Here is a 27,088-nt window from a genome sequence, read left to right as displayed (position 1 = left end):
AAAAAACGAACCAAAAGCAGCTGGTGTTTGCAGGTTGTTCCATAAACTGGACGGCTTCATCTGACGGTGAATTGCTGTACTAATGCAGAAAAAACACACACACGATGAATGTGAGGTACACTCAAAGAAAAACACACAGTGAAATAGCTCACTCATCTTGGCTGGGACTAGCAAGAGCAATGAGGAAAAAACTCTCATGAGGCCAGAACACTTCTCTTTCTGAGGTGCATAAAAGCATCCCTGGACCATTTAGCCTACTCTTTGTGTATGCATATGACGTGTAGATGTGTGCAAGATGTATAGTGTGACAATGAGACTGGCCCTTAAACACATTCTATAAAAATAGCAGGCTGGAAGCAGGGAACGGGACCGAGGCTATTATTATGGCACACACGTCCTGCTTGGTCCCATCTCAGAAAGGGTCGGGACTAATGATTTTCCTGGTGCAAGCAATTAAAAAACTATTTGTCACCTGCCGGGCTGCATATGACGTTAGGGCCCTTGGCAGAGGAGGAAAGAGTAACTCCACTTACACACATGGTGCGGCGGAGAGCGTACACAAGAACCATGTAAGCAGACCGATCACAGGAAGAAAAAGGAAGCGGGCATAATAAGACGGATGGGAGGAGTGAGAAGTACTTTGGCCAGTGGGGGGAAAAAGTTGTGTAAAAGGCTGATTTATCCAGACAGGTTAATACCAGGCCAGACAGCGCCCCGGACTGCACATTGCCATCAAGAAGTCATGTAATATTTAGAATCCTGTCAATGAAATCCATTCTCTTGGTACTGGGCTTCTGGCTGAGACAATATGGTATCCCCCCCCCCCCACCACCCTCCCCACCCACACACACACCTGGTTGCTCCTGACCAAAGAGGACAACAAGAAGGGAGGGAATCTATGCTCATCCTTCCTCATCACTGCTTCTGTCCATCTCCCTCCTCTCTCCTTGGGACGCTTCTTCATCTTCCTTTTGGCCGAATTGCAACAAACTCTGCTGCACATGACCAAAGAGATACATTAAAGAATCTGAGCAATAGCTTCATTCACATTTCTCTGAAAAAAGTCTCTTTTTATTACATATATATATAAGAAGGAAACCCCTTCGTTCTTCTGTGAACTGTATGGTGCTGAGAATGGTCCAGGGAGAGCACAAGCTGACTCCTGACTTCCACAACTTCAAAGAAAACATCCTCTGATGCTTCTGTGGGAGAGTACGATTTTCAGCGTAATATCAGACAACCTAAATCATTTGGTCGTAGAAGCAAATAATGATAGTGCAAATAATGTTAATGCAAGCGTTATGCTTTCTGTGCATTTCAGAGTTCCATTCAGATACATGCACACTCTCAGCTGCTGTAATTTACAAGGCACCTCGTTAACGTCTGGTAATTTGCACCACTCATTTGCTCCCGCTCATCTAAACCCAATGATATCATCTTCTGCTGCTAATCCCCCACCCTCCGAGCTCCTCCTGGCGTTCCACATTTGGCGCTTTGCTCTCCACCTCCACAATTGACATCTTGGGTCTTCTGAGGTTGCATTAGGTTTTGAGATGCAGGAGCAAAACGAAAAAAAAGAGCAAAGCCAACAAACTGAAGGCTATGTGTGTTCAATATGACATCTATCCAGATGAGAAAAAAAAGACAATAAAAGATGTCTGGTTTGGCACTGAAGGCTTGACGTGCCCTTGTAGTTACTTCTCCACTGCCCCCTGCTGAGCGAGGATGATGAAAATAAAACTTGCAGATGAAGGGATCACTATGAAATTCTGGGGGGCACTGTAGCAGAGACAGATCGGAGGGAAGACCAAAAAGGAGAAAATATACATGAGGCTAAATAGGTAATTACGAACACATTGTTACTAACAAATAGGGAAACAGATTGCACTGTTTTTATTCTTAATTAAATACCCCTGATTCAACCGGGACATCACTATCCACTTCCACTGGCAAATTGACCTGATATCTTTTGCACAAATAGAAATTAAAACCTTCATCCTTCCACCACTGAGGGATATGACCATATAACACCCAATGAAAATTGCCAATTATATAAATTGCAATCAGAGCTGATGACGTGTATGTTGAGGAGAGCTCGGTGGTTAAAAGCAAATTGAGATCGATAGCACACTGAATGCAGAGTGAATGAATGAGTGGCAGCTTCCATCCTGACTCGCCGGCGCTTTCGACCCCCTTTCCTGCCTCATAACCACTCTCCCTCCGCCGTCTTATCTTCCCCTGCATGACACATCCATGCGATCGGGCCACACTGTCAGCCCTCAGCCACAGCTAATTGGAGCTCAGAGGAGCAATCAGGACAGGACAAATCGGACAGTTCTGGTCATTAGCTGTGACCAGTGTTCTCTAGGAAGCGTGCGACGCTTGCACGCTTCTGTCATCACGCCCGAGCCTACACAGTGACACGGGCAATCTGCGCTTTGACATGAGAGGGGCCACAAAGATTGGCACTGAGGAGCACACGGACCAAGTATGGAGGCACTGATCTCCTGTGCTTTGGAACACACAAACACAGGAAATGAACACAGACACACCGGACTGGTTACACATTGATTAAAAGAACATGACAGAATTTCGAGGATCAAAGTTTGTACAACCCAGCCTTTTTATTTTGGTCTTTCAAATGTGCAAGATGTGTAGCAAAAATAGTAACTACACATCCAGTATTGCTTTTTGACACCTTCTAACACTTTAGGTCAGTGTTTCCCAACCTTTATTAAATCAAGGCACCCATTTTACCCCCCTCCTCCCCAAAAACAAACAAACACAAAACCTCACAAAACACCACTAAACAAAAATGTCACCGATGAGCTGGTCTAAATTTACTCCCAAATGTACTTACTGAGAGTGAAATGTGGGCCTGTTTAGTTGAAAACGAAGCTATTATTCTGTTGTATTAATGGAAATAGGTGGATACACAGTTTTAGTGAACCTTTTGCCATCTAGTAGAAGAGCATTTAGTTGTTCTGCCTTTCACTATACATCGCTGGCATGGATTGATGAAAAAAAATACATATTTGTGCTCATAAGTTTATTATATACCCTGAATGAATTTTAAAGATGTGCAGTGATTCGGCAAAACACATTATTAAATTAGTTTGCAATTACACTATGCAGCATTTTAGAATTGCACAATAATTGAACAAGTTATAGCGACAGAGAAAAAATGAGATTGTTCCTGTTCAGTCATTAGTCATATTTTCCCTCAAATTGCCAATATTGGTTGGTAACCAATGTTTGAGGTATACTTTAACACTATGCAGATCGCCTTGCAAAGAAGTGTTACTTCTGTGCAACATCTAGTATGGAAATAAACAAAATGCACCTCTTCTCAAACATAGCCTGTCTTAATAAATAAGAAAGAAGACAAAATCCTTAATATGAAGTCACAATATTTACCGCACCCATGTATAATACGCACCTCCAAAGTTGACCTAAAAATTCTGGAAAACTCTTCAACCTATGTATCATGCATTTTTAAAATGCATAATTTTGCTTCTGCCCATACGATCAAAACATGAAGTATTATTTGTATTTTGTTAGGTTTTTTTCATAGAATTATTCTGAAGCTAAGCACTTTATTTGAACACATAATACTTTCTTTTTATTTACTTGCTCTTATTTTGAAATTCACAGCCCTACTTTTATTTAGTAAAGGAGAAAACACACTGTTGTGCTCATATGTTTGATTACCCAGGCAGAATTTGTAAGATATGTACAATTCTTTAAAGAAAACATGAAGTACCAGGCGAAACACATTTAATTTTATTTTAATGGGATTCAAATTAAACTGTCAAGCATTTGAGAAAAGCATTATCATTAAACAAAACATAACCATAAAGAAATTAATGTTGGTTGTTGTTCAGTCATCAGTCGTATTTAATTTTTAAAAAAATAATATTTCACAAATTCTGCCTGGGTATGTAAATTTATGAGCACAATTGTACATATATGCAGTCATACGTACCCCTGTCATATTGGAATGAAAGTGTAGGCTATACCTTTTTCATATCCTCTAGGTGGCATACTAGAATGAAAGTGTGCAACTTTTTCATAACTTCTAGGGGGCGATGGCATATTGGAATGAAAGTGTACAGCTTTTTCATAACCTCTAGATGGCGCCATACATTTATAAAATGTGAGTCTTTTTAATTTTTACTATACCAATGTATAATGCGCACTATTGACTTTTGACAATTTTTTGGGAGAAAAAAAAAGCGCATTATACACAAGAAATTATGGTAAGTAGCTGACACAGTCAGTACACCTATTCTTTGTGCAAAGGAAACTCAATTAAGATCAGTGATTGGTGTTTGAAAACTGTATTGTGGCAAGCTGAACTAAAGTGTATTACTTGGTGGGAACGTTTACACGGCAAGAGCTTGCAGTAGCGGGATCAGTAATTTACTGTTCTGAGCTGCCCACTGAAATAACAGTAGAAATGGTAGACTGAGATGCAAAATATTGGCGTCAATAAGAGTGTTGGAAAGTACAAAATGTAAACAAGTCGATGGTGACTCCCTCAGAAAGTGGGCTGCAAGATTGCGGAGCAAGATGAATGTCAATTCGCCTTACTGGCCGAGCCTTAACCTTTCAGGATTACTGAATTATTTAAGAATCCCATACTTGTTTTGGGCCTTTGCTTTTCCATCTAGGCTCACGCTGGTTTGAGAAGGGGCAGAATAGGGCCACGCACGCCTCTTTGGTTGCAATGTGAAAATGGCAAGAGAAATGCGGCGGGGGATTTGTGATAATTGGCTGCGCTGGTGGGCTTGGTGACGAGAGTGGAGAAAAGGTCGCAGGTACTGAGGAACACATCATCCCCTCGCTCATTGTTTTTGGAGAAAGGGCTCGAGCAAGGGCTATTAATTAAGCACCCGGGTAACCTTCAATTTGTTTGGAGGTCAGGAGTGTCAGCATTGGTGCTTTGGGCCATAGAGTGCTCAGCAGAGAGGTGGAAAAGTCATATCAGAGATGATCAGTGTTTCTGTGACTGCACACAACTAGCTGCACTAGATGAACGGAGCAACAGAGACAGAGGAGCGAAAACTACAATGTGCCAGTAAACCAGTTGTTCTTCTCATGGAACCAAGATTTGTGTAGCCGAAAGCACCCTTTGGTCACTATCGTTAGGCACTTAGAGGACAACACACGGAGAACAGATAAATAAAAATACACAAGCCACTCCATAATCTTGTTGAAAGTCTTCTCCGAAAAGTTATAGCTGCAAAGGGACTCCTTCATCCATTGCATGTGCCCGTAGGTGGAGTGACCCAGTACTTTTGTCAATGCCATGTAGATTTTGTAAACAGGTACAACTCTCTTTCCCCTGCCAATCCTGCAGAGAACAATACTGTCAGGCACTGGCGTCAAATTGATATATTGGTAGATCTGATCTCATTCTCCGTTGAAGTGCATTTCCATCTGATACAAACAACAGCCTGCATCGCTAAAGGCAATTATGTTTCTAGTGCTCGTTTGCCCAGAGGTTGCAGACAGCCAGTCAACACCTTGCCAGGTTTTTCTACCTCGCAACCCTCTCAGTGAAATCAACTCAACGGGTCCCGGGGCTCATCCATGATTTATCTCTGTGAAATATTCATTATGAAGCCTTGCATCGTTTGGACATATTTGATGTGAATAATCTGGAACTGACAGCCTTTCTTCGTCATCACACATCACCAGAGCCGGTCCGGCACTTGTCTCCCACTGCTCAGAGCGGCGACAACTAAACTGAGCTGAAGGAATACAGAATTCCTGTAAATATAAAGAATATGTCAGCACCGGGCCCAGAGCTGCCACAACCTTCTTGTTCATAAGCGTGTGATAGAGCCTCACAATAAAACTTTTCTCATTTCTATTATCTTAAGATAGCGTGAGAGGCGTACAGACTCTGGTAGTTGCGTGATCTTGATTGGCAAGGTGAAGCAATAATAAATAAATCATGAAAGACAATAAAAAGGAGAACTTCAGCCCCGTGGATAGTCCTCACTGTCAAGCTTCCATCAGTTATCCTGCTTCCTTTCCAATTAAGTGACCTTTGAGTTAATATATAAATTAAAAGACTGAATACTGTCTAATAGTGCTGGAACGATCACAGGGACAACGGTGAGGACTAATTTCTCGACATAACACTGGTTCAAGTGGTTCCAAAGTCATTATAGTAACGGGGAATAATGTCATGGAATTGTGGTGAATACTGATATTAATAATGTATTCATGAGAGACAGGAGAACGGTGGCCTGAGCTGAGAAAGGTACGAGGGAGGAAGCGATAGCTGGAAAGAAACAAGGTCGTCAGCGCTCCCTCCTGCCTTGGAAGTCATTTCATTATCTCATCCCTCTCTCCTCTCTAAAGTGGGAAAGGCAGGAGAAGCTATTGACCCCTCTCTGAGTCAGAGGCAGGCAGCAGGACAAATGAAGTTTCCCCTCAGACCCCCTCCATATTAATATCATAATTATCCCCACCTCTGTGCCCCCGCCAGCCAGCGCCAACGCTGCTGTCTTATTTGATGGAGAGGTGCAAGTGTGGAATTACGTTCGATTAGCTCGAAACAAAAGAGGGACACATGAGGCGAGGGAATCAATCAGTGTCACCGGCATGGTTCCTTGTGTCAATGGGCGCTCGCGTATGTGTCATCACAATTCATCCAGGTATGCCTTCAAAGTTTTTTCCACTGGCTTTTCCATTGCAGTCGACTTACTACGTGCTACATCGCAGAAATGCCACAATAATAATTATGATACCTCACTTCAGTGCAGTGTAAGGAGACTCATTTTGCGATAACACATGCTTTGGTCCACATGAGAGCAGTTTTCAATTGCAATAATGATTTCTGCCATAATTGTGCGAGACTGTGTGTAACTCACAAAACCGAAATAGATACTTGACTGATAAAAGGGCGATTATTTCATTTCAAGTCTTATAATATATTTTCATGGACGCAAAGGGAACAAGATAAGTAACAAGAAAGGTGCGCTATTAATTGACTAATATGGCTTTGAAATAGCTAATTTAGTAGATTATAATACATAATTTCATCTTCATTTACCATTTCTTTAGAGGTAATGTTTGTGAATGTGTACCGTTTACAAAAAAGGTCAATAATGCCTGCAAGTATCAAGTAATTCATTCTGATGGATGAGAGTGTGGTGCTTTCAAGACGCATGTGTCATTACAACATCGAGCCCTATTAACTCAAATATAACTGATTGTTTGCAACTTCTCATAACTGCCGTGACAACTGATGACGCTTTAGACGTGTCAAATGTCGATGCAGACATTTTAAACTCAAGTGTCTGATGCCGCGCAGAGGTGAGAGCTATGGGATTGAGCAAACTGGGAGGTGAAAAGCACAAAATAAAATAAAACAAGTGAGAGAAGACCACCATTGCAGCTCTGCACTTGTGTCCCTGGGCTCATTACCCACTCTTTACCTGGCCCACTCAATAAGGAGTGGATAAAGAGGCATGCACCCACAAGCTCTCTGGCTGAAACACCTTCCACTAACTTCATTCTTTGTTTCCTATTCCAAAAATACTGTAAAAACACTGTTCAATCCACATTGACGCACGGTTTCACTGTTTGTTTTTATTGCTTTACATCTATGTGGCCATCTGAGTTATTTTAAAACTTTTTAAAAGTGGCGTCCAACTCACTGCATTCACATGCATTGCCCTCTGTCCTCTGTGTACCCTCCCTGACTGTGCTGTGCAATGGAATATATTTTCATCCATGCCTCTCTGTGACTCTGGCCGCTGGATGGTTGGATATTTGCATTTTTCACTCACTGGTGACCTTTCCGATTCACCGCTTTGGGAGTTCCAGTCTCCTTTCTGCCCGCCTGTTGACAGACTACTGCCTGCAAATCACATATGGACGCAGCTAATGGTACACAGGGAGTTGAAGAGGGAGGGTTAAGGCAGAGACCGGAGAAGGGTGGAAAAAGCGACAGGGCGAAGACCTGACAGTCTGACACATTGGTTCTGAATGTCAGTATCTGCATGTGGATTGAATGATGGGGATCTTTCATAGCTTTGCGCTCCAGGCGGCCAATGAACCTTGAACAATTATTGGATGTAAATGTACTTGTTGGCCAACAGAAGATGCTGGTGGGAAAGAGGACTGTGAGTCATGTAAAGAGCCGTGTGAGGAAGCAGAGGTGAAGTTAGTGTCCTCCAGGAGTAGGAGGACATGTACAATATCTTACAAGTTCCTTATGTCAGGTGTAGCTTCAACTGAACTGTGCTTATGTCTCATAGTTGGATCGGGCGAGATGTCTAACATGTTTCCCTGATTGCTGTTCTGTAAAGAATCCATTCAAACTGATCTATATCAATCACGCTTAGACACACCTTCATGGATTGCTCATCATGGTTTGTTGAGTACAAAAGAAGCGTTGGTGATGTGCCGCACACTTTGAGGAAAAGTTACGCCCTATTCATCCCAATAATGTATGCAATATATAGACATGGAAAGATATATCTAAACAATGTGGTTGAGGAGCCAGTAAACAGATAGCCAGGGAACCTCTTCCATCATATTTTACGAACACAGTTAGACATGGGTGATGGCAGACCTTTTAGCAGACTGAGAGTCATCCCACACTGGATGGTGTGTACGTGCAATACCATCAGGGAAGAGAATGGCTAGGAAGATAAGTGAATGGAGACTGGGAAGTGAAGCGAGGGGAGGAAGTAAAAGGCTGACAAAGACAAATGCTGAGGTTAAATGGACACTGATACCACGCATCATTCGGGTTCAAAGATGGGAGTGGGAAAGAGGAGCTCTTACCTGAAGCAGCCAGTAGCACCTACGGTGGAAGGTGGGGATGATGGACGAGTGGACGTAGCAGCCGTATAGACACTGAAAGAAGGCGACAAAGGAGTTGGTGTCAGACAGACAGGCAGGAGAAAGGCCGTCACACTAACAAATAATAGGCTAACCCCACTTTGAACCCCAGGGTTCCCTTCTCCTAATACAGACGGACTTGAAGGCAGATGGTCAATCTATTGTTGTTGGTGACCTGGAAGAAGAAGCAGGATGGAGTTAACTAGTGAATAACTCCACACTGTCCCACCATGTGACTCCTTCCTTCCCTGCAATCCACTCGTATCCTGTCCTGCTTGGAGAGAGGCCCTGACAGGATGATTAAGGCCCTCCTTATGTCGTCACCCCGCGGGGCACCCCAAACACATAACTAAACTACAGTGTTATTAATATCCTTATCGTAAACAGATAATACTGTGCCTGGGGGCTCGTTACTGTGGAGTGAGCGAGGCAGGGTTGATAACGCCTCCCCATATCTGGCAGAGGGGCTAGGAGACATTTTTCAACAGAGGCAAATACAGCTAGAAACCAGAGCAAAGACACCGTTATCCACCTCCCAGTCCTTTGACATGCTCCATTCTTCTCAGGCAGACCCTTGACCCTGGCTCCCAGGTGACCCAGAGGGATGGCTACCCTGCACTGGCTTGTTTGTGACGGCAAACAGAATCTACAGCATTCAGGGACCTTCTGTAATATCGTTTTTTTTGTTTTTTTTGTTTTAAAGGAGAGGAACAGGAAGCACCGGGGTTCAATCCCCGGCCCCGTCTGTATGGAGTTTGCATGTTCTCTCCGTGCCTGGGTGGGTTTTCCTCCCACATCCCAAAAACATGCATGGTAGGTTAATTGACAACTCTAAATTGCCCGTAGGTATGAATGTGAGTGCGAATGGTTGTTTGTTTGTATGTGCCCTGTGATTGGCTGGCAACCAGTTCAGGGTGTACCCCGTCTCCTGCCCAATGACAGCTGGGATAGGCTCCAGAACGCCCGCGACCCTAGTGAGGAGAAGTGGCTCAGAAAATGGATGGTTGATGGAACAGGAAGCTTAGTTCTTAAAGACAGATTAAACATGTAAAGTGAAGCGAGTTTCATGTTGGTCCACTGGAAAAAAATTAAGTGACAACTTGGGAGTACAGGCACAGGTTCAAACATTTGTTGATGTTTACCGAGCAATCAAAATCTAATGAAAAGCAATATGTGTTGACTGGAACGGCTTTCTATGCCATTAATACAAATGCCAGCCATTAAAATTCATCTGAGATGGTGCCAATGACAATGGTATAACTAAATGCACACACCAAACTGTGTGCTCTCATCACCTACGGAGGATGCACACAATGTAAAAGATGGATGGAAAATGAAGTTCACACGAGGCATCTATGAGGGAGCTTATATTAATTCATTCACTGCCAGTTGTTTTCAAAGTTCCCCATATTGCCAGCCATCGAAGACCATTTTCAATTAAGACCCTCCCTGGTGATGTGTTCCGGGCATTTCCCACCGGGAGGAGACCGCGGGGACGACCCAGGACACGCTGGAGAAACTACATCCTTTGGCTCGCCTGGGAACGCCTCAGGATCCCCCCGGAAGAGATGGATGAAGTGGCTAGGGAAAGGGAAGTCCCTGCTAAAGTTACTGCTCCCGCAACCCGACCTCGGATAAGCGGTAGAAAATGGATGGATGGATGGATGGACCCTCAGAATATTGTGTCTTCTGACAATATAAGCACCACACCAACCAAAAGAAAGAGTGGACTCTTGTTTCATTTCTTTCTTTTTCCATTGTTTAGTCACCAGTGGTAGAACATGGGTTGATTTCACCAAAAACAAAATTTTTTGAACAGTTTGTTTTGCTTTTGTGACACCTCAAACCACAACCCCAATTCCAATGAAGTTGGGACGTTGTGTTAAACATAAATAAAAACAAAATACAATGATTGGCAAATCATGTTCAACCTATATTTAATTGAATACACTACAAAGACAAGTTATTTAATGTTCAAACTGATCAACTTTATTGTTTTTAGCAAATAATCATAACTAAGAATTTTATGGCTGCAACACATTCTCAAAAAGTTCAGGCAGGTGGCAAAGAAGACTGAGAAGGTTGAGGAATGCTCATCAAACACCTGTTTGGAACATCCCACAGGTGAACAGGCTAATTGGGAACAGGTGGGTGCCATGACTGGCTATAAAAGGAGCTTCCCTGAATTGCTCAGTCATTCACAAGCAGAGATGGGGCGAGGTTCACCTCTTTGTGAACAAGCGTGTGAGAAAATAGTCGAACAGTTTAAAGACAATGTTCCTCAATGTACAATTGCAAGGAATTTAGGGATCAGTTTGAACATTAAATATCTTGCCTTTGTATTCAATTAAATTTAGATTGAACATGATTTGCAAATCATTGTATTCAGTTTTTATTTATGTTTAAAACAACGCCCCAACTTCATTGTAATTGGGGTTGTATAAAACAACAAAAACGACAACGGGCTTTTGAGGGCAAAATTCAAATTTCTTTGCAGATATATACAATGAAACACGCTGTGAGCGACAGTGACTCACCTTTTCTGGAGATGACTTCGCTCAAAAAAGATGAGCCCGCTATCTACTGTATGCACACAGCAAGGCAACAACGAAGGAATTTTCCACAATTCTGCTGAACATATGAGTGCACATTCCCTCCACACAAAGTAGTACTGACACCTTGCACTGGCACCACACTGATACTGAGACTCATTAAGCAGCGGTAGTTGCTACATAAGCGCAGGCAGGTTTTCCCGGCAGACTGTGGATAAGCAGCAGTCGGAGGTAGAAGCAATGAGTTGGACGGTGTGTTAGGAGCTGTGGATGTTGGGGAAACAAAGCTTAGAGCAGGTGATAAATAGGCACCTCTGAGTGTGTTGTCTCATCTTGTTGAACCTAAAAAAAAACAAAAACAAAAACAGAGAAGAGAAGAGCAAGGCCTGCAGAGTAAGCCAGTGTGTATAACCACTTGTTTGGCAACATCAAACCGCCTGATTAATTATTCTAGAGTAGCACTGCACAGCCACAAACATTGGGCACAAAGTGAGAGACACATTACAGGCTTACAAAACAAACACATTATACACGTGTTCAACTCATTTGCACATACATGGACCTCCATTGTTTCATTTTCACATCTTTTGGTATTGATTTCAATTAACTGCCAAGCTGTGTATAACGCAGAATTCCTCCTGCTCTTACTTTTTGCTCTACTCTGTGAGCCTCCTCCCACTCCTATAGTCCTGCCATCCATTACTACAAGCTGGCAACGAGCAGACACGTCCTCCCACTCCCACAGTGTAGCCACTGTAATGTCTCATTAATTCACACAATTACACCTGCTATCTGCATGCTATGAAGTTTAATAGTTTAATATTAACAAGTTTAAGAGTTTAAAATTAACAAGTTTAAAAGTTTAATATTAACAATATACAACATACATATCAGCACAGGTGAATAGAAAACCTCCTACAGTTTTGGTGGCAACGTACTTCACAAACATAGCAGACATACAAGACGGGAAAAAAAAAATCGACATTTTGCATTAGAACACTATATTTTGCCAGAAAAGTACTGTAGTTAGAGTGACGTGTTGGAACATTCATTTCCTAAAATTAATGATTGAAAATATGAAAACGTATCAAGAAACCCACTAAATACACTATCCTGCCAAAAGTATTGCTCACCTATCTTGTCTCACAAGTGAACTTAAGTGACATCACTTTCGTAAACCATAGAGTTGAATTATGAAGTCGGTCCACCCTTTGCAGCTTTAATTCTTCTGGGAAGGCTTTCCACAAGGTTTAGGTGTGTATTGATGGGAATTTTTCACCATTCTTCCACAAAAGCATTTGGTAGGTGACACACTGATATTGGATGAGAACGCCTTTTCTCTCAGTCCCTGCTCTATAATTCATCCCAAATGTGTTTTTTTGGGGGGAGGTCAGGACTCTGCGCAGGTCAGGCAAAGAGTGGAGTGACGTCATATTAGACTTTATAGATTAAGAAGGGGATGCCACTTCAATTCATAAGCAATTCAAGGCAAGTGAGTGATTACTTCTGGCAATATAATGTACGTCTGTTTTCGACTAACTACAGTGCATTATTTTTGTATGCTTTCTGCACATTTACTGTGGGCAGCATCTGCTGAGGAAAAAAAAGAATTGTTGTCTTTGTAAATTGTGAATATTAAGAGTTTATTGATGCATCATGGCTGATGCTGTTCTTGCCGAGAGCACTTGGCCCGCTGAGAGTGGGCTGCGGCGCGCCGGCATGCAGTTGGACGAGGCTGTGGCATGCTCCTCACAACTGACGGAAGCCGGGGCAATGCTTGTCTATGACTCGGCTGGGGAGTGAATAAATTAGCCCCAAGGCTGCTGTCTTTTCCCTCTGTTGACTCAATTTCTCAAACACATGAAGAAACGGTGAAGGAAAAAACAAGCACCTTAAAACATAACTGTTGCACCTGCCTGTGACGATATACAGTCAGTATCAAACACATTTGCACGCAAACATAAGCTTGTGCACCTTCAGCCTCCAGCCACACTTCCACCAACCCACACACGCACACAAGTAGAATTTGGCAACGAGTTCTGACAGAATTGCACCCACGCGTTTAGAAGCGTGCGCCCAAGTGCAGACATGCTCTTGCACGCGTGCACACACGCCCTTATGTGCAGTTGAAGAGACAATCACAACAGACCAGGACACTTTTTGTGAGCGTGAGCACGCCTACATGCAAAGACCATCAAACTAATCAGTAATTCAAGACACATTATTTACTGGTGTTGCCGCTCTCTGCATGCTGAGCACCTGTGCGCCAAAGTGATGGCAGCAAAGCTATCATTTGCTGTCTTTCGGTCGTGACAGATGACAGCAAATCACAGGGAACGTAATTAAAACATAATTACACACACGTATAAAACATACAGGCACATGTGCATGTCGGTGTAAAATTTAAGGGGCTTTTGCACACATCAAAACAAATACATGTTGTTTTGCTGCTGTACATGACACACAAGAGGGGACTACACAAAAGTGTACACAAAAAAAAGCGTGTCTGTAATGTATTCATGTGCTGTCACTGCAGACAACAGCGGGAAAAAAAAGTTACTACAACAAAGTAAATTCAATTGGAGTTGTCACTCCAGCAAGCGGCCAAAGCGATGAACGGTGGCTTGCGCCAACAAGAGGATACTTTCGCTCTACACAGCCCCTCCAACTCCTCCTCAGGATGTTCACGCGGTCCAGACTGAAGCAAGTTCACAGTTCACTCAGGGCAGGCGGGCGAGACAGCTTGGTGATAAACTGTTTGGCCTTAATAAAGCCTTCTTAAAGGCACGGCCGCCAACAGCTACCTGTCCTCCCTTCGGAGTCATCGGCTGACCCTGGCATGTCTGTTACCGTGGCAACACCACACTTCCATCCATCCATCATGTCTGGCAGGTGACGGGCACCGATGTGGCGGCAAAGTGCAAAGTCTGCTTTGCAAACAATATTCTGATCCGGAATACTTTATCAGTCCCTGAAGGGAAATTCATTTTTACAGTCAACCTGTCCATAGTACAAAAAGTATATCTATGATACAGTGAAGGAAAGCAAAGGAAATAAATGATAAATAATACATTATGACATCAACAACAAACACAACCAGTGACCATACAGCAGAATGGGATCCAGAATGATTCTCAGTTTATTCTACATTTTGTGCATTTAGTAGCCTTATGGCAGAAGGGATAAAGGAATTTGCATTGCAGTTTGTTTTCTGCACCTGCACATAATAACGCCGACCTGAGGGCAGGATTGCAAATTCACTGCCACGTACGTGATCTGGCTGGGTTAAAATTCTGTTTGCTTTCTGGACCACTCACGCTGTCCAAAGGGAATGCTGGTCCTTAAAAAGGAATACAGTATTTTAGAGCACATTCTGACACTTATTGTCTTTCATAAAAAGACAACCAAACCAGTATATACAAAGTAGAAAATTAAGTTCAGCGACTCTCAATAAAACATTGATAACAAATACATAAGATATTTTCTGTTGACCCCGAAAGAGTTGAGTTTCATCGATCCATTTTCTGAGCCGCTTCTCCTCACTAGGTTCGCGGGCGTGCTGGAGCCTATCCCAACTATCATCGGGCAGGAGGCGGGGCACACCCTGAACTGGTTGCCAGCCAATCGCAGGGCACATACAAACAAACAACCATTCGCACTCACATTCACACCTACGGGGCAATTTAGAGTGTTCAATTAACGTGCATGTTTTTGGGATGTGGGAGGAAACCAGAGTGCCCGGAGCAAACCCGCACAGGCACGGGGAGAACATGCAAACTCCACACAGGCGGGGCCGGGGATTGAACCCCGCTCCTCAGAACTGTGAGGCTGACGCTCTAACCAGTCGTTCACCGTGCCGCCTAGAGTTGAGTTTCCTTAGCAAATTGATTTTCTGGCTTGCTTGCTTCACAATGATGTTCCTGTTTTCACTGAATTCCAGGTTAGAATCAAACATGGTGCTGAAATACTTCAAACAATTGTACTATTTGTACTGCACTATATACCTATCACGATGGATAGTGCTGCTCTTAGGGTCGACGCTGGATTTCCTGAAATCTGTGATCATTTTCTTGGTTTGTAACACATTTAGGTCGAGGATGCGATCATCACATTGCATCATTTTACGAATTTGAGGGGTTTGCATCCATTACTTGATTGGTGGCCCTGAACAAGAGACAGAAAAATAGTGTCGTCTGAAAATTTGACAAGCTGGCTGTTTTCTTGAGAGGATCTGCAGTTGTCTGTGTACAGGATAAAAAAGCAGGGGAGAAAGGACATAGCCCTGGGGAGAACCTGTGTTTGAGGATATGACAGAGGACTTTTGTCCCTTCACAAAAAAATGCTGCAGCCTGTTTGTTAAAAAGTCAGTCAAATTTGATGGGGTAACATAAAATGAGAGTCTAGCCTTCTTAATTGAAATATGTGACTGCATCTTGCTAAAAGCAGAGCTAAAATCAGCAAATGGAAGGCTTGCATGGGATTTAGTTTGTTCGAGATGCTTGTACACTCTCTAAAATGAATAGCTTGGCATCCTCCACACCCTTACTACACACATAAGACTTTAAATCTTAACGATTTTTTATGTTACAACGCCCACACATGAAGACAAAAAAGAAAAAAAATCACACATTTAACAGTTTTGATTGACTGTGTGCGGTGTGTTCAGATTAATATCAAGACAGCACAGCACACACAGATTCTGTTCCACTACCGATCTAGAATCTAGTCCTCCAAAATCTCACGCGATCAAATGTGATCTACCAAAAACAAAGAAGAAGAGGAAACATAGTGACAAATGGGAAAGACAATGCATGAGAGGAGGAAATGATGATGGTTGTTATGACTATTTTTAGCAGAAAAATTCCCAAACTACGAAGAAAGAAAAGATTGTGGAAAAGGTTTGGGAGGCAGACTTGGTAGTCTACTGAGCGAACTAGAGGTAAGTTCTTAAATCCAGCTAATGCCTACATAATAATGTTTTTTTTTTATTTTATTTATTTCCTTGTTCATCAGTCAGGTCGCTTCTTGATTGGCTACATTCCCTTTCACGTCAATTCACAGAGTCATAACTTGGGAGTCATTAGCGAAGATTTTTTGTTGTAAATATTGAACACGTTAAACATTGAAGCTTGTCAGCCCTGACCTCTTTTGGACTCTATTATCAGGACAAATTCACTCTTAACACACCTCAAACAACAGGATAATATTATACAATTATAAAATAATTTGGGATTTGATGTCCTTGGACTGAAAGTGGAAAAATCAGGAAAAAAAATCTGCCTGATTATGTTCATGTGTGAACCAGGCCTTACTCGCTTGCTCGGCAAACTGCAACAGATCCAATTTGTCTGAAGATCATGTGATGATTTCACCCTTCAGGATTTTTGTCAGAGCTTTTTCTTACCAGGGAGTTAAGTACATCTGCCCAGTAAACATTTTGTTCTTCGGGGTGCTATGATTTGGAGAGGGGTATGATAGTTGATCGGTTCCAGACAGTTGGACCAAATCCCACCAAATGTGTTGTGAAGTTTATAGCATCAGGGCTTTCCTATTATTATATTTTTAAAGAGGATTGTGGCCTGTTTATTGTATACCTCCATGTCATTCAGAAGTGTCAGTGACTCTCTTAGCTTGGAAACGTTAAACAAGGTAGACTGAGCAAGCGGGAAAATTCTCTCATTATAAAATAACAACCACTCTTAATCAGTGGGCAGCATCTTATTTACAGTGTGCTGGTAATTTGCTGTTTTCCTGCTGTGACTGACTCAAATGTATCGCTCTCCTGGATCCAACTGGGTGAGAGGGAAACAATCATAAAAACACATTTGTACGTTGACTCCCATGAGCTCTCCAACAAATATTGCTCATAAATAAAAGCCAGAACAGACAGAATTTCTGGCCTTTCACAGATATTCTTCTTTCATCTTGATTAAAACAATGTCCAGTTGCCATCTATCATAGTCAAACAACTGCTTTAAAAGATAGCTCAACAACCAAGTCATGCATAGCTCCTATATCAACACACACTGTAGAAGATGTGTACATTTGCATACGTCCAGGGGCAGGATATAGAGCCTGGGGCACAGCAGCATAAACAGATCTCATGCAAGTCCGCCAAATCCATACTCAGTAGAGATTCATGGACCATGCAAGATTCAAGCTACCCACAGAGAGCATCCATGATGACTATTGATCAAGCAACGATTCCCAGCACCATACAAATGTGATTAGATAAGTTACGACTCAAAAATGCCACTTCCAGTTTGGGGGATGTGCTCGTTTTCAATTGAAAGTGTCGAGTTCTGCATCTCAACTGCTGTCTTCATAGTCAGCCATGCTGCAACTCCAAACCATTCAGGGAGAATTATATCATCTGTAGAGACACTAGAGGGTGGCACTATCCCCAGAATGGCCATAATATATACTGTTGTGTGCACTTGCATTTCGGATGCAGGAATATATACACAGCAGCCATAGATTATTGGCACAATGACTTTATCACAGCTACTGTTTCGTCAATAATGTTTCTTCCTTGTTGTAAGGGTATAACTCTTCTTTGCATTGGAATATGTATGTAAGCCACTGTTGATGAGATATTATACATGCAGTAATAAATCAAAATAGGATTAGATTCATCTCCTGGACAAACTGCAGCCTCTTAATCAGTCAAACCATGGCAGCCTCCAAAATGAATTGGCTGGGTGGTTACATAAGGTGGAGTGGGAACAATTAAAAACAAATCTAAATTCCTCACCAAAGCAAAACGAATCATTCTCTGGGAAATATGCATGTATAATGGAATTGACCGTCACTAAAAATAGCATAGTCATTGTGAAATATACAAACACTTGATAAACAGACCCCGAAGAAGAAAATTAATTAGCCATGCTGAGTGGGTAAACACAGCTATACATCAAGTTCAAGTGGAAACAATAACAGGGATGATGCAATGGTGGAGAGCAACTCCTGACCCCACACTATGCTGGCATCGCAGAATCCCTCGAAACATCCAAAAGCAGGAATTAAAGAAGAAGAAATACTCTTTCGAGGGAAAAGATGGCGTAGGACTTAATAGGGGGAAATGATGGCAGAGGGCAGAGAGAGTAATGAGAAGCAGAAAGGAAGAAAGGAACATAGGGGCTTTTAGCGCTCCTTTGCCATGTGCCAGGGCAAACTCATGCACATGCCCCTACACCTCTGCTTGCCTGACTAAAGACACGGTGTCTGTAGATGCTAATGCTACCCACCTGGGCACACGGCCAAAGGCATTAAGTGGAATTGAATTCCACTAAACTAGCTTTAATCAGCAGCTTTTTAAGGTTAGAATTACTCTCCCTCTCCTCCAGCCCACTGGCCAAGGTTAAAGCAGACAGACAGGGGCTGGGCTTGGCTAATAGGATGCTGGGAGGGGCTAACAGAGTACCGACATGCCAAAGCACATACAGTACTGTACACACACGCAGAGAGTCATGAACTGAAAACACATGTAATACACAAAAAAAACAACAAACATAGCCAATGAGTCAACTTGACAGGCTGAATGAGGCAAAGTTAGCTAAATAATACAAAATTGACATGATTCCGACAGAGGAGTCTTTATCATGTGAATTAGTTTAATTCATTGTCATTCATAATTGAACGCCTATTGCTACCTATTGCTTGTGGGAGCTAATTTCACATACCTATGCAAAAGGTTTTGGATTATTTTTGTCACGTTTTGAACATGTTTTCATGATTAAATCCAAACCTAATTACTCGTTCACAACCAGCCATTTTAGCGCATGTTGACGGAAGTTTCAAGATTCAGCGAACCTACCAGAACAAAGAGTAGATTCTTTCGTGAGAATTTTTTTTTCCTTTTCTAGCTTTTTCTGTTCTTTAGTAATCAGCAGTAGAACATGGCTTAGTTATACCAAAAAACACCAGAAAAGTGTTTTTGTGAAAAGAAACGTCAAGCAAAACAGTGACATTGATGCTAATACTGTTTTGCTTTTGTGAAACATCAGACTATAAAAAAATTAAAAACAAGAATACACGTTTATTGACAAAATAATTTATTTACAGATATACAAATCAGAAACGTGCATTGAGCGATGCTGTTATACAGTTCTATAGTATGTGATCCAGGGTCGCCATGGCAATAACATAGGCACTACTAGCCAGTATAGCAGTAACAAGATTTAGACGCTGTTATTTTATTAATAGTAAATTACTACACATTGCTGCTGTCAAATATGTATTGGTTTGAGGAACTTCCAAACTTTGCAGCATTCATCTTCATTTACATTTGTACAGCATCTAATTTTTAAAATACATTTTCATTTGGACTGGATAACTACCACTAGAGTGTCCCTGACTAAAATGAAAACCTTACTAAAAGAAAAAAGGTGAGACGGCTCGACAAGTGAATGTTTTACACTGCTTTTTATACTTTAAAAAGAGCCAAGAGAGGCATCGCTTTGAACTGCAGTCAGCACATTGACGACGATCCACAAATCTTTGTAAAGCTTGCAGCACTTCTATCAGCAATACAAAAGTTAAGTGTTTCTGCAATAGCCGTCAAGCCAAGCAGAGGCTTTAACATGATGTTTCCACTTCTCTCACTCTTGATTTCATTTATCTTTTAATTCATCTTGAATTCATGTTAGGTGCATTTTTGAAAAAAGGAGATACAGTAAGCTACATATCCTGTACGGGAAGAGATTTTATTTTTTTTTTTTTAAATCACTACAGTTCAGTTAATATTGTCTACAGTATGCTGTTACGTATTAATATACGCTCAAGGGTCCAGAATTAAACATTATAATGAATTGTTAATTCCAAGCTCTATAAATGTTGACCCTGAAACTATGCCAATCTTGCAAGTCATAAATGTGACAGCCAATATCAGAAATGTAAACGTATTAATTTTATTGAACACTTTATGTCACAGGTTGTAAATGCACATTGATTATATGCATAGCAGGTTGAAACCAGCCACTTAACTTAAAACATCCTAATGAGCGTTTCACCTGTGAGCTGTTCTGTCTATCGGAAGCACAAAGACAGCCATGATTATCTGTTTGCATTACAAACAAGAAGCTATCAAGCACATTGCACACTTAATTTCCTTCAACTTCAAGTAATGGATACAGCTATGTTGAAACACAGTCGGACGCCAGGCTGCAAACTTGCCTTTCTTAGCATGATGGCAAACAGCTGAGTGTAAGGAGACAATTCCATACTGTGTGTCTGCTTATTCAAAACAAAAATACACTATTGGTCTGATTTATTGACAGTAGATCCCAAATAGCTGGAGCTAAATTACATGTTCACACTAACAGATTGCGTGCGCGTTGCACGTGATCTACCAAAACTGCAATCTTTTACTAAGATCCAAAATAGGGGGTGCTAACTTGCGTTTCACTAACTAATAGATTAAGCGCGCTGTTGGTGAAAGTTGTAAAAGCAGGAGGAGAGCGCCATATTTAAAATAACGTTTTAGGCTTAAGGTACTTCTGATTGTTTTCACCATGGAACATTTGGGAAAGCCACTGCAAGTCCTAAATGAAGTTTGAAGCCACTTCATTGGATGTGTTAGTAGAAGATGCGAACAAACATATTACTGAGTTCTTCTTTTCTTTTCGGCTTGTCCCGTTAGTGGTCGGCACAGCGTGTCATCCTTTTCCACCCACGCCTATCTCCTGCGTCCTCCTCTCTAACACCAACTGCCATCATGTCTTCCCTCATTACATCCATCAACCCTCTCTTTGGTCTTCCTCCAACTCTCTTGCCTGGCAGCTCCATCCTCATCATCCTTCTACCAATATACTCACTAGCTCTCTGGACGTGTCCAAACCATTGAAGTCTGCTCTCTCTAACTTTGTCATTTCTAATCCTATCCGACCTGCTCACTCAGAGAGCGAACCTCAACATCTTCATTTCCGCCACCTCCAGCTCTGCTTCATGTTGTCTCTTCAGTGCCACTCTCTCTAATCTGTACATCATGGCTGGCCTCACCACTGTCTGATAAACTTTGCCCTTCATCCTAGCACAGACTCTTCTGTCACATAACACACCTGACACCTTCCTCCACCCGTTCCAACCTGCTTGGACCTGTTTCTTCACTTCCTGACCACACTCACCATTGCTGTGGACGGTTGACCCCAAGTATTTTAAGTCCTCCACCCTCGCTATCTCTTCTCCCTGTAGCCTCACTCTTCCCCCTCCACCCCTCTAATTTATGAATATCGGCTAATCTTCATTCCTCTGCTTTCCAGTGAATGCCTCCACCTTTCTTACTGCTCCTCCACGTTCTCCCTGCTTTCACTGGAGATCACAATGTCATCTACGAACATCATGGTCCACGGGGATTCCTGTCTAACCTCATCTGTCAGCCTATCCATCACCACTGCAAACAGGAAGGGGCTCAGGCCTGATCCCTGATGCAGTCCCACCTCTGACTAAAATTCCTCTGTCACATCTACACCACATCTAACCAATGTTCTGCTGCCCTCATCCATGTCCTGTACTATTCGAACATACTTCTCTGCGACTCCAGACTTCCGCATGCAGTACCACAGTTCCTCTCTGGGTACCCTGTCATAGGCTTTCTCTAGATCTACAAAGACACAATGTAGCTCCTTCTGACCTCTGTACTTTTCCATCAACATTCTCAAGGCAAATAATGCATCTGTGGTACTCTTTCTAGGCTTGAAACCATACTGTTGCTCGCAAATACTCACATTTGTCCTGAGTCTAGCCTCCGCCACTCTTTCCCATAACTTAATTGTGTGGCCCATTAACTTTATTCCTCTAAGTTCCCACAGCGCTGCACATCACCCTTGTTCTTAAAAATGGGTACCAGCACACCTTTCCTCCATTTCTCAGATATCTTCTCACCTGCTAGAATTCTGTTGAACAAGCTGGTCAAAAACTTCGCAGCCACCTCTCCTAGACGCTTCCATACCTCCACAGGTATGTCATCAGGAGCAACTGCCTTTCCATTTTTCGACCTCTTTAGTTCCTTTCTAACTCCCCCCACCCCTAATCATTGCTACTTCCTAGTCCACCACACTTGCCTCTTCTACTCTTCCTTCTCTCTCTCTTTCTTTTCCTTATTCATCAACTCCTCAAAGTATTCTTTCCATCTATCCAGCACATTACTAGCACGAGTCCACACATTTCCTTCTCCATCCTTAATCACCCTAACCTGCTGCACATTCGTCCCATCTCTATCACTCTGTAAGGCCAACCCATATGATCTTTATCTTTATCAAACCTGGCATATATGTCATCATATGCCTCTTGTTTGGCCTTTCCCACCTCTACCTTCGCCCTACATCATATCTCCATGTATTCCTTTTGCCTCTCCTCGGTCCTCTCAGTGTCCCACTTCTTCTTAGCTAACATCTTTCCTTGTATGATTTCCTGTACTTTGAGGTTCCATTACCAAGTCTGCTTCTCCCCTTTCCTACCAGAAGATACACCAAGTACTCTTCTGCCTGTCTCTCTGATCACCTTGGCTGTGCCTTTGTCTTCTTAATCTTCCTCCCCCATCACCGGAGTCATCTGACATACCACCATCATATCCTGTCTCCCATACCACTACCTTACAGTCAGTAACCTCCTTCAAATTACATCGTCTGCACAAGATGTAATCCACCTGCGTGCTTCTGCCTCCGCTACTTTCTCGTCCTATCTACACCTTGGTAAAATTATTTGAACCCTGCCCCTAAACTTCTAGCCTTAAGCCTTTCCACCTGCTCTCTTGGACACGAAATATATCAACCTTTCTCCTAATCATCATGTCAACCCACTCCTGAGCTGTTCCTGTCATAGTCTCAACATACAAAGTTCCCACATTCAGTTCTAGGCTCTGTGCTTTCCTCTTGTCTTTCTGCTTAACAACCCGCTTTCCACCTCTCCTTTGGCTTTGACCCACAGTAGCTGAATTTTCACCGGTGCCCTGTAGGTTAATGGTGCTGGTGGCGGACGTTGTTAACCCGGGCCACAACCGATCCTGTATGGTATTCTTTGGAAGAACGCTCATATTTGTTTGGCAAAGTTTTAAGCCGGATGCCCTTCCTGACGCAACCCTTTGCATTTATCCAGGCTTAGGACCGGCCTACAGTTTGCACTGGCTTGTGCCCCCCAGAGGGCTGCATTAAACGTTACTGAGTTACAGAAAATAAATGTACCGCTCTGGTAATTTGGGGGAAGCCATCGAAAGCATGAAAGCCCTGTTTTGTTTGACTTAACTCATCCAGAGTGTGTGAGAATTGGATGTATCTGGCCATCCTCAATAGCAGTACGTTTGAAATTTGTGACAGCACTCCTGAAAACTGCAATGGGAGAGACCACCACAAATTGTCACAGTGCGCTGAAATGACCCGGATGCAAGGAAATGCGAAGTTGAAATGAGATTAAGGGCCTAGCTCACTGGCCTGGAGAATATTTGGTGACCTGATGGGTACTCAAGTCGCCGTTGGTTGCGAAGATGTCTCCGTGACATCTCCTGGAGACTAGCCAGGTCACCAGGGAGTTGCGGTAAATTCAAAAGATTTTTGTTAGAAACATTTTGGACACTTTTAAGTCTCGACCAGGGAGAGGTCGCCATGACACCTTCCGCGTGAATTGGTCTCCACAAGACGTTGCCCTGGTGAAAGCGCAAGCAATATTTTGGGCTCCTGAGTTGCCTGAGTTGACATCTGCGTCAGTGAGTTTTCTTATAGGTGGTATGGCACGACTCCTTCTTGTAAGTCAGACCTTAGATCATTCAGAAGCTCCAAAAATTGCTTTGCTCAAAACCATTTTTGTTTCTGGCATTTCAATTCCTCGCTGCCTCTTATTTCACCTTTGCTGTGCTGGCACCGCTTCGTGTGCCAGTCTGCATGTGCCATTCATATGCGTTATTTGAAGACATAAAATCAGCTAGCACAATTAGTCTCAAGTTTAACAAATCACATGACACATGCTAAATTCAGTTATTTGCATTTACTGTACTCCTTCCATTAAGCACAAAATGAACTCTACGGTAATTCTGCGTAGTTTACTAGTGGATGCCCCTTTCCCAAGACTTTATTTTGCCTGTATAGCACTTTCCGAACCAACTCTTACCTGGAGTGCCAGGTTAGCAATGTAGTCAATGCATGAGAAGAACAAACAACAACAAACCATCAAGAGGTTATTAAACAGTAATAATGGAGACTGCAGTAGTACAGTATGTGCTGTCTCCACCCCAAAACCACCAACTCCAAGTGCTCATACCTAATTACAGCATCCTGCTAACCCAAAACTAACACCAAATGAGGAGTGTATCATTGAGAGGCAGTAATATGAAGTGCCTTGTTAAAAAAAAAAACACTTTATGGTCCCTGTTATAACAATTTTAAAAACCATTTAACAAATTGTTTGTGTTTATCAGGCTGAATATAATTAGAGGTGCAGAACTTGGTTGGACATTGGCAGATGGAACTTTAACAATGCAACAATAAATAACAAAGAGCAAGTGGAATCTATTTCAGCTTTTTCCTTGGCAACCTGTTCACATTCTCCCTATTAGCCCTCAATATAGTCACACATCAACTAAAACAAGCATCAAACGTACCACTGCTACTGCTTGATAAATACTATAAACACTACTCTATATGAGTGCTCATTAAACTTTCATTTTCTTAGCTATGGTAAGGAGAAAGTGCCACTGCTTAGAAAAAGGGAGCAGGTCCTCTGCATTAACGAGATCACGCACACATGCTGCTAAAGATGACATCACAGGCTCAGCATCTGTGTCGCGGGTTACGCCAGGCAGACGCGGCACCTAATTCTATGTGAGCGCTCAGACTTGTAATGGCGCACACTTCTGTGAGGGCTGATTAGCAGAGGGTCACGTCTGCGCCCCCCATTGTGATCTATAGGCACTTCAAATTTCCAATATATCCAGTGTGAGCAAGGGAGAGAGCAGTGGGACTGTAAATCATGACGAGCCTTACAGAGCAGTGGCGAAAATATGATGGATGGAGCGCAAGGAAGCTAGTGAGGGACATGGTTTGTATGGAAACATGAAGCGGGGAGAAAAATGGGGGTTGGGGGAAAATTACGAAGGGAATGAGGTGATCGGAGAGGGAGTAGGGCACATCTAGAGGGGAGAGGAGCACAGAACAGACAGACATCAGAGAAAGGAGATACGATTACCAAGGCGACGGCAAGAAAAAATTCCTGCCGGGAAGAAAGAGTCAGAGTGTTGGGAAGAAAGGGAGTGGGAGAACAGAGAGAAGGGGGGATAGAATGAATGCTAACAGGGAGCCCAAAACCAGTACTGAGGCTTTATCCTTCACAGGCAGAGGAGCAACAATCGCAAACACATTTTCTCTCACCCTGGCCCTATGAGAGATAAAAAAGCAATTTGTATTCTATTCCTATTCAGAGTCGCTTGGCCTGTTTCTCTGCCTGCATATTTGTAAACACAGCTTTGTCAGAGCAGCTTAATCTTCCCAACACAAACACAGAGTACAGGAAGGAGGGGCCACAAAGGGTGAGGAGGGTGACGACGGGAGAGGAGAATGAAAGAGAACGGGGAGTGGAAACAGGAGAGGATGCGAGACGGGGGTCACATGAGATGCCGGGCCAGGACATCACGCATCACAACTTGTTTTCGTCACGGCTTACACGGGATGCCCACATGTCTGGTCCCACTATGCCATGCGCACAATGACACATTTGGACTTTCTATGTCATCCTGAGCCTGGGCCTGTTTTCCTAACGTCAACCATCACAAACATATGCCCAACCCTTACCTTAACATGCAAAAGAAATGCTACAATTAACCTCTGATTGCCCTCAGGTTCAAGCTTTACAATGACAGACAGGCTAGTAGGCTAAATAAACACAATGCTTTTGCACCTGTCACCGCTATACAGCATCTAGAGAGTAGTAGAAGTAATAGTGCTCATTAGAGATGTCCTGTTCACATTTTTTTGCACCCGAGTACAAGTCGAGTCACTTGATTTTGAGTACTTCCCAATACCGAATCTGATCCGATACATCAGCAATGCATTTAAAAAGAAAAGGATATACAGTATATATACAGTGGAACCTCAGTTTTTGTACACCCTAGTTGTCATGAAATTTGGTTTTCAACTCTTTGTTTGCCATTTTGACCCCCAGTTTTCGTACACCCACTCAGTTTTCATTGGTTTGAAAATGGTTCGTACAAAACTAATGTGCCTGTCCGAGTGACTCAGCCACTCAATCTCGCACCCACAGAAAGCGCTGCATGCGCATGTGCAACTTTATTGAGTGTTGTTTCGTAAGGCTTGTGAATATGTCATCATGCCACATTGCATCATAAACGTATCGGCCCTTTTCCGGTCTTTTGTTTACGAGTCAGCTGTGTCCTGTCTGTATTCCTGTTAACATCATATTTTCTCAGTCAAGTTTAAGTATGGTCAGACATTGCTGTGTTATGTGGTGCAGCACTTCCTTTAGTGAAGCTTTTGCACAGCCAATCACATACTGACTGAACTACTTAATTCACTGTTTAATTGCAGTACAAACTTTCTACTAAAAGAGGGTACCAACAGCAACATGGTCATACAGCCCATGACTTGCATTGGTTTATACAGTATATATTATGTTGAATAAAAGGTAAAAGTGATGTTTAATGTTTATCTTTCCATTTCATTATTTAT

The 27,088-nt window shown here is 42.5% G+C and overlaps 1 protein-coding gene across 8 annotated transcripts in view; it reads right to left on the bottom strand.

Moving 5' to 3' along the window:
- The window catches only part of camta1a (calmodulin binding transcription activator 1a), a 383,457-nt gene that overhangs the window by 62,782 nt on the left and 293,587 nt on the right, over positions 1-27,088 (bottom strand). For all 8 annotated transcript variants that reach the window (XM_061675293.1, XM_061675285.1, XM_061675310.1 and 5 more), the window contains one exon: positions 8,812-8,883. In XM_061675293.1, coding sequence (XP_061531277.1) covers positions 8,812-8,883 — 72 coding nt within the window. The remainder of the gene's footprint in view (positions 1-8,811; positions 8,884-27,088) is intronic.

This window comes from Phycodurus eques, chromosome 1 (assembly GCF_024500275.1).
Source record: "Phycodurus eques isolate BA_2022a chromosome 1, UOR_Pequ_1.1, whole genome shotgun sequence".
NCBI classification, from domain to species: Eukaryota; Metazoa; Chordata; class Actinopteri; order Syngnathiformes; family Syngnathidae; genus Phycodurus; species Phycodurus eques.
This window is presented reverse-complemented; position numbering and strand designations above follow the sequence as displayed.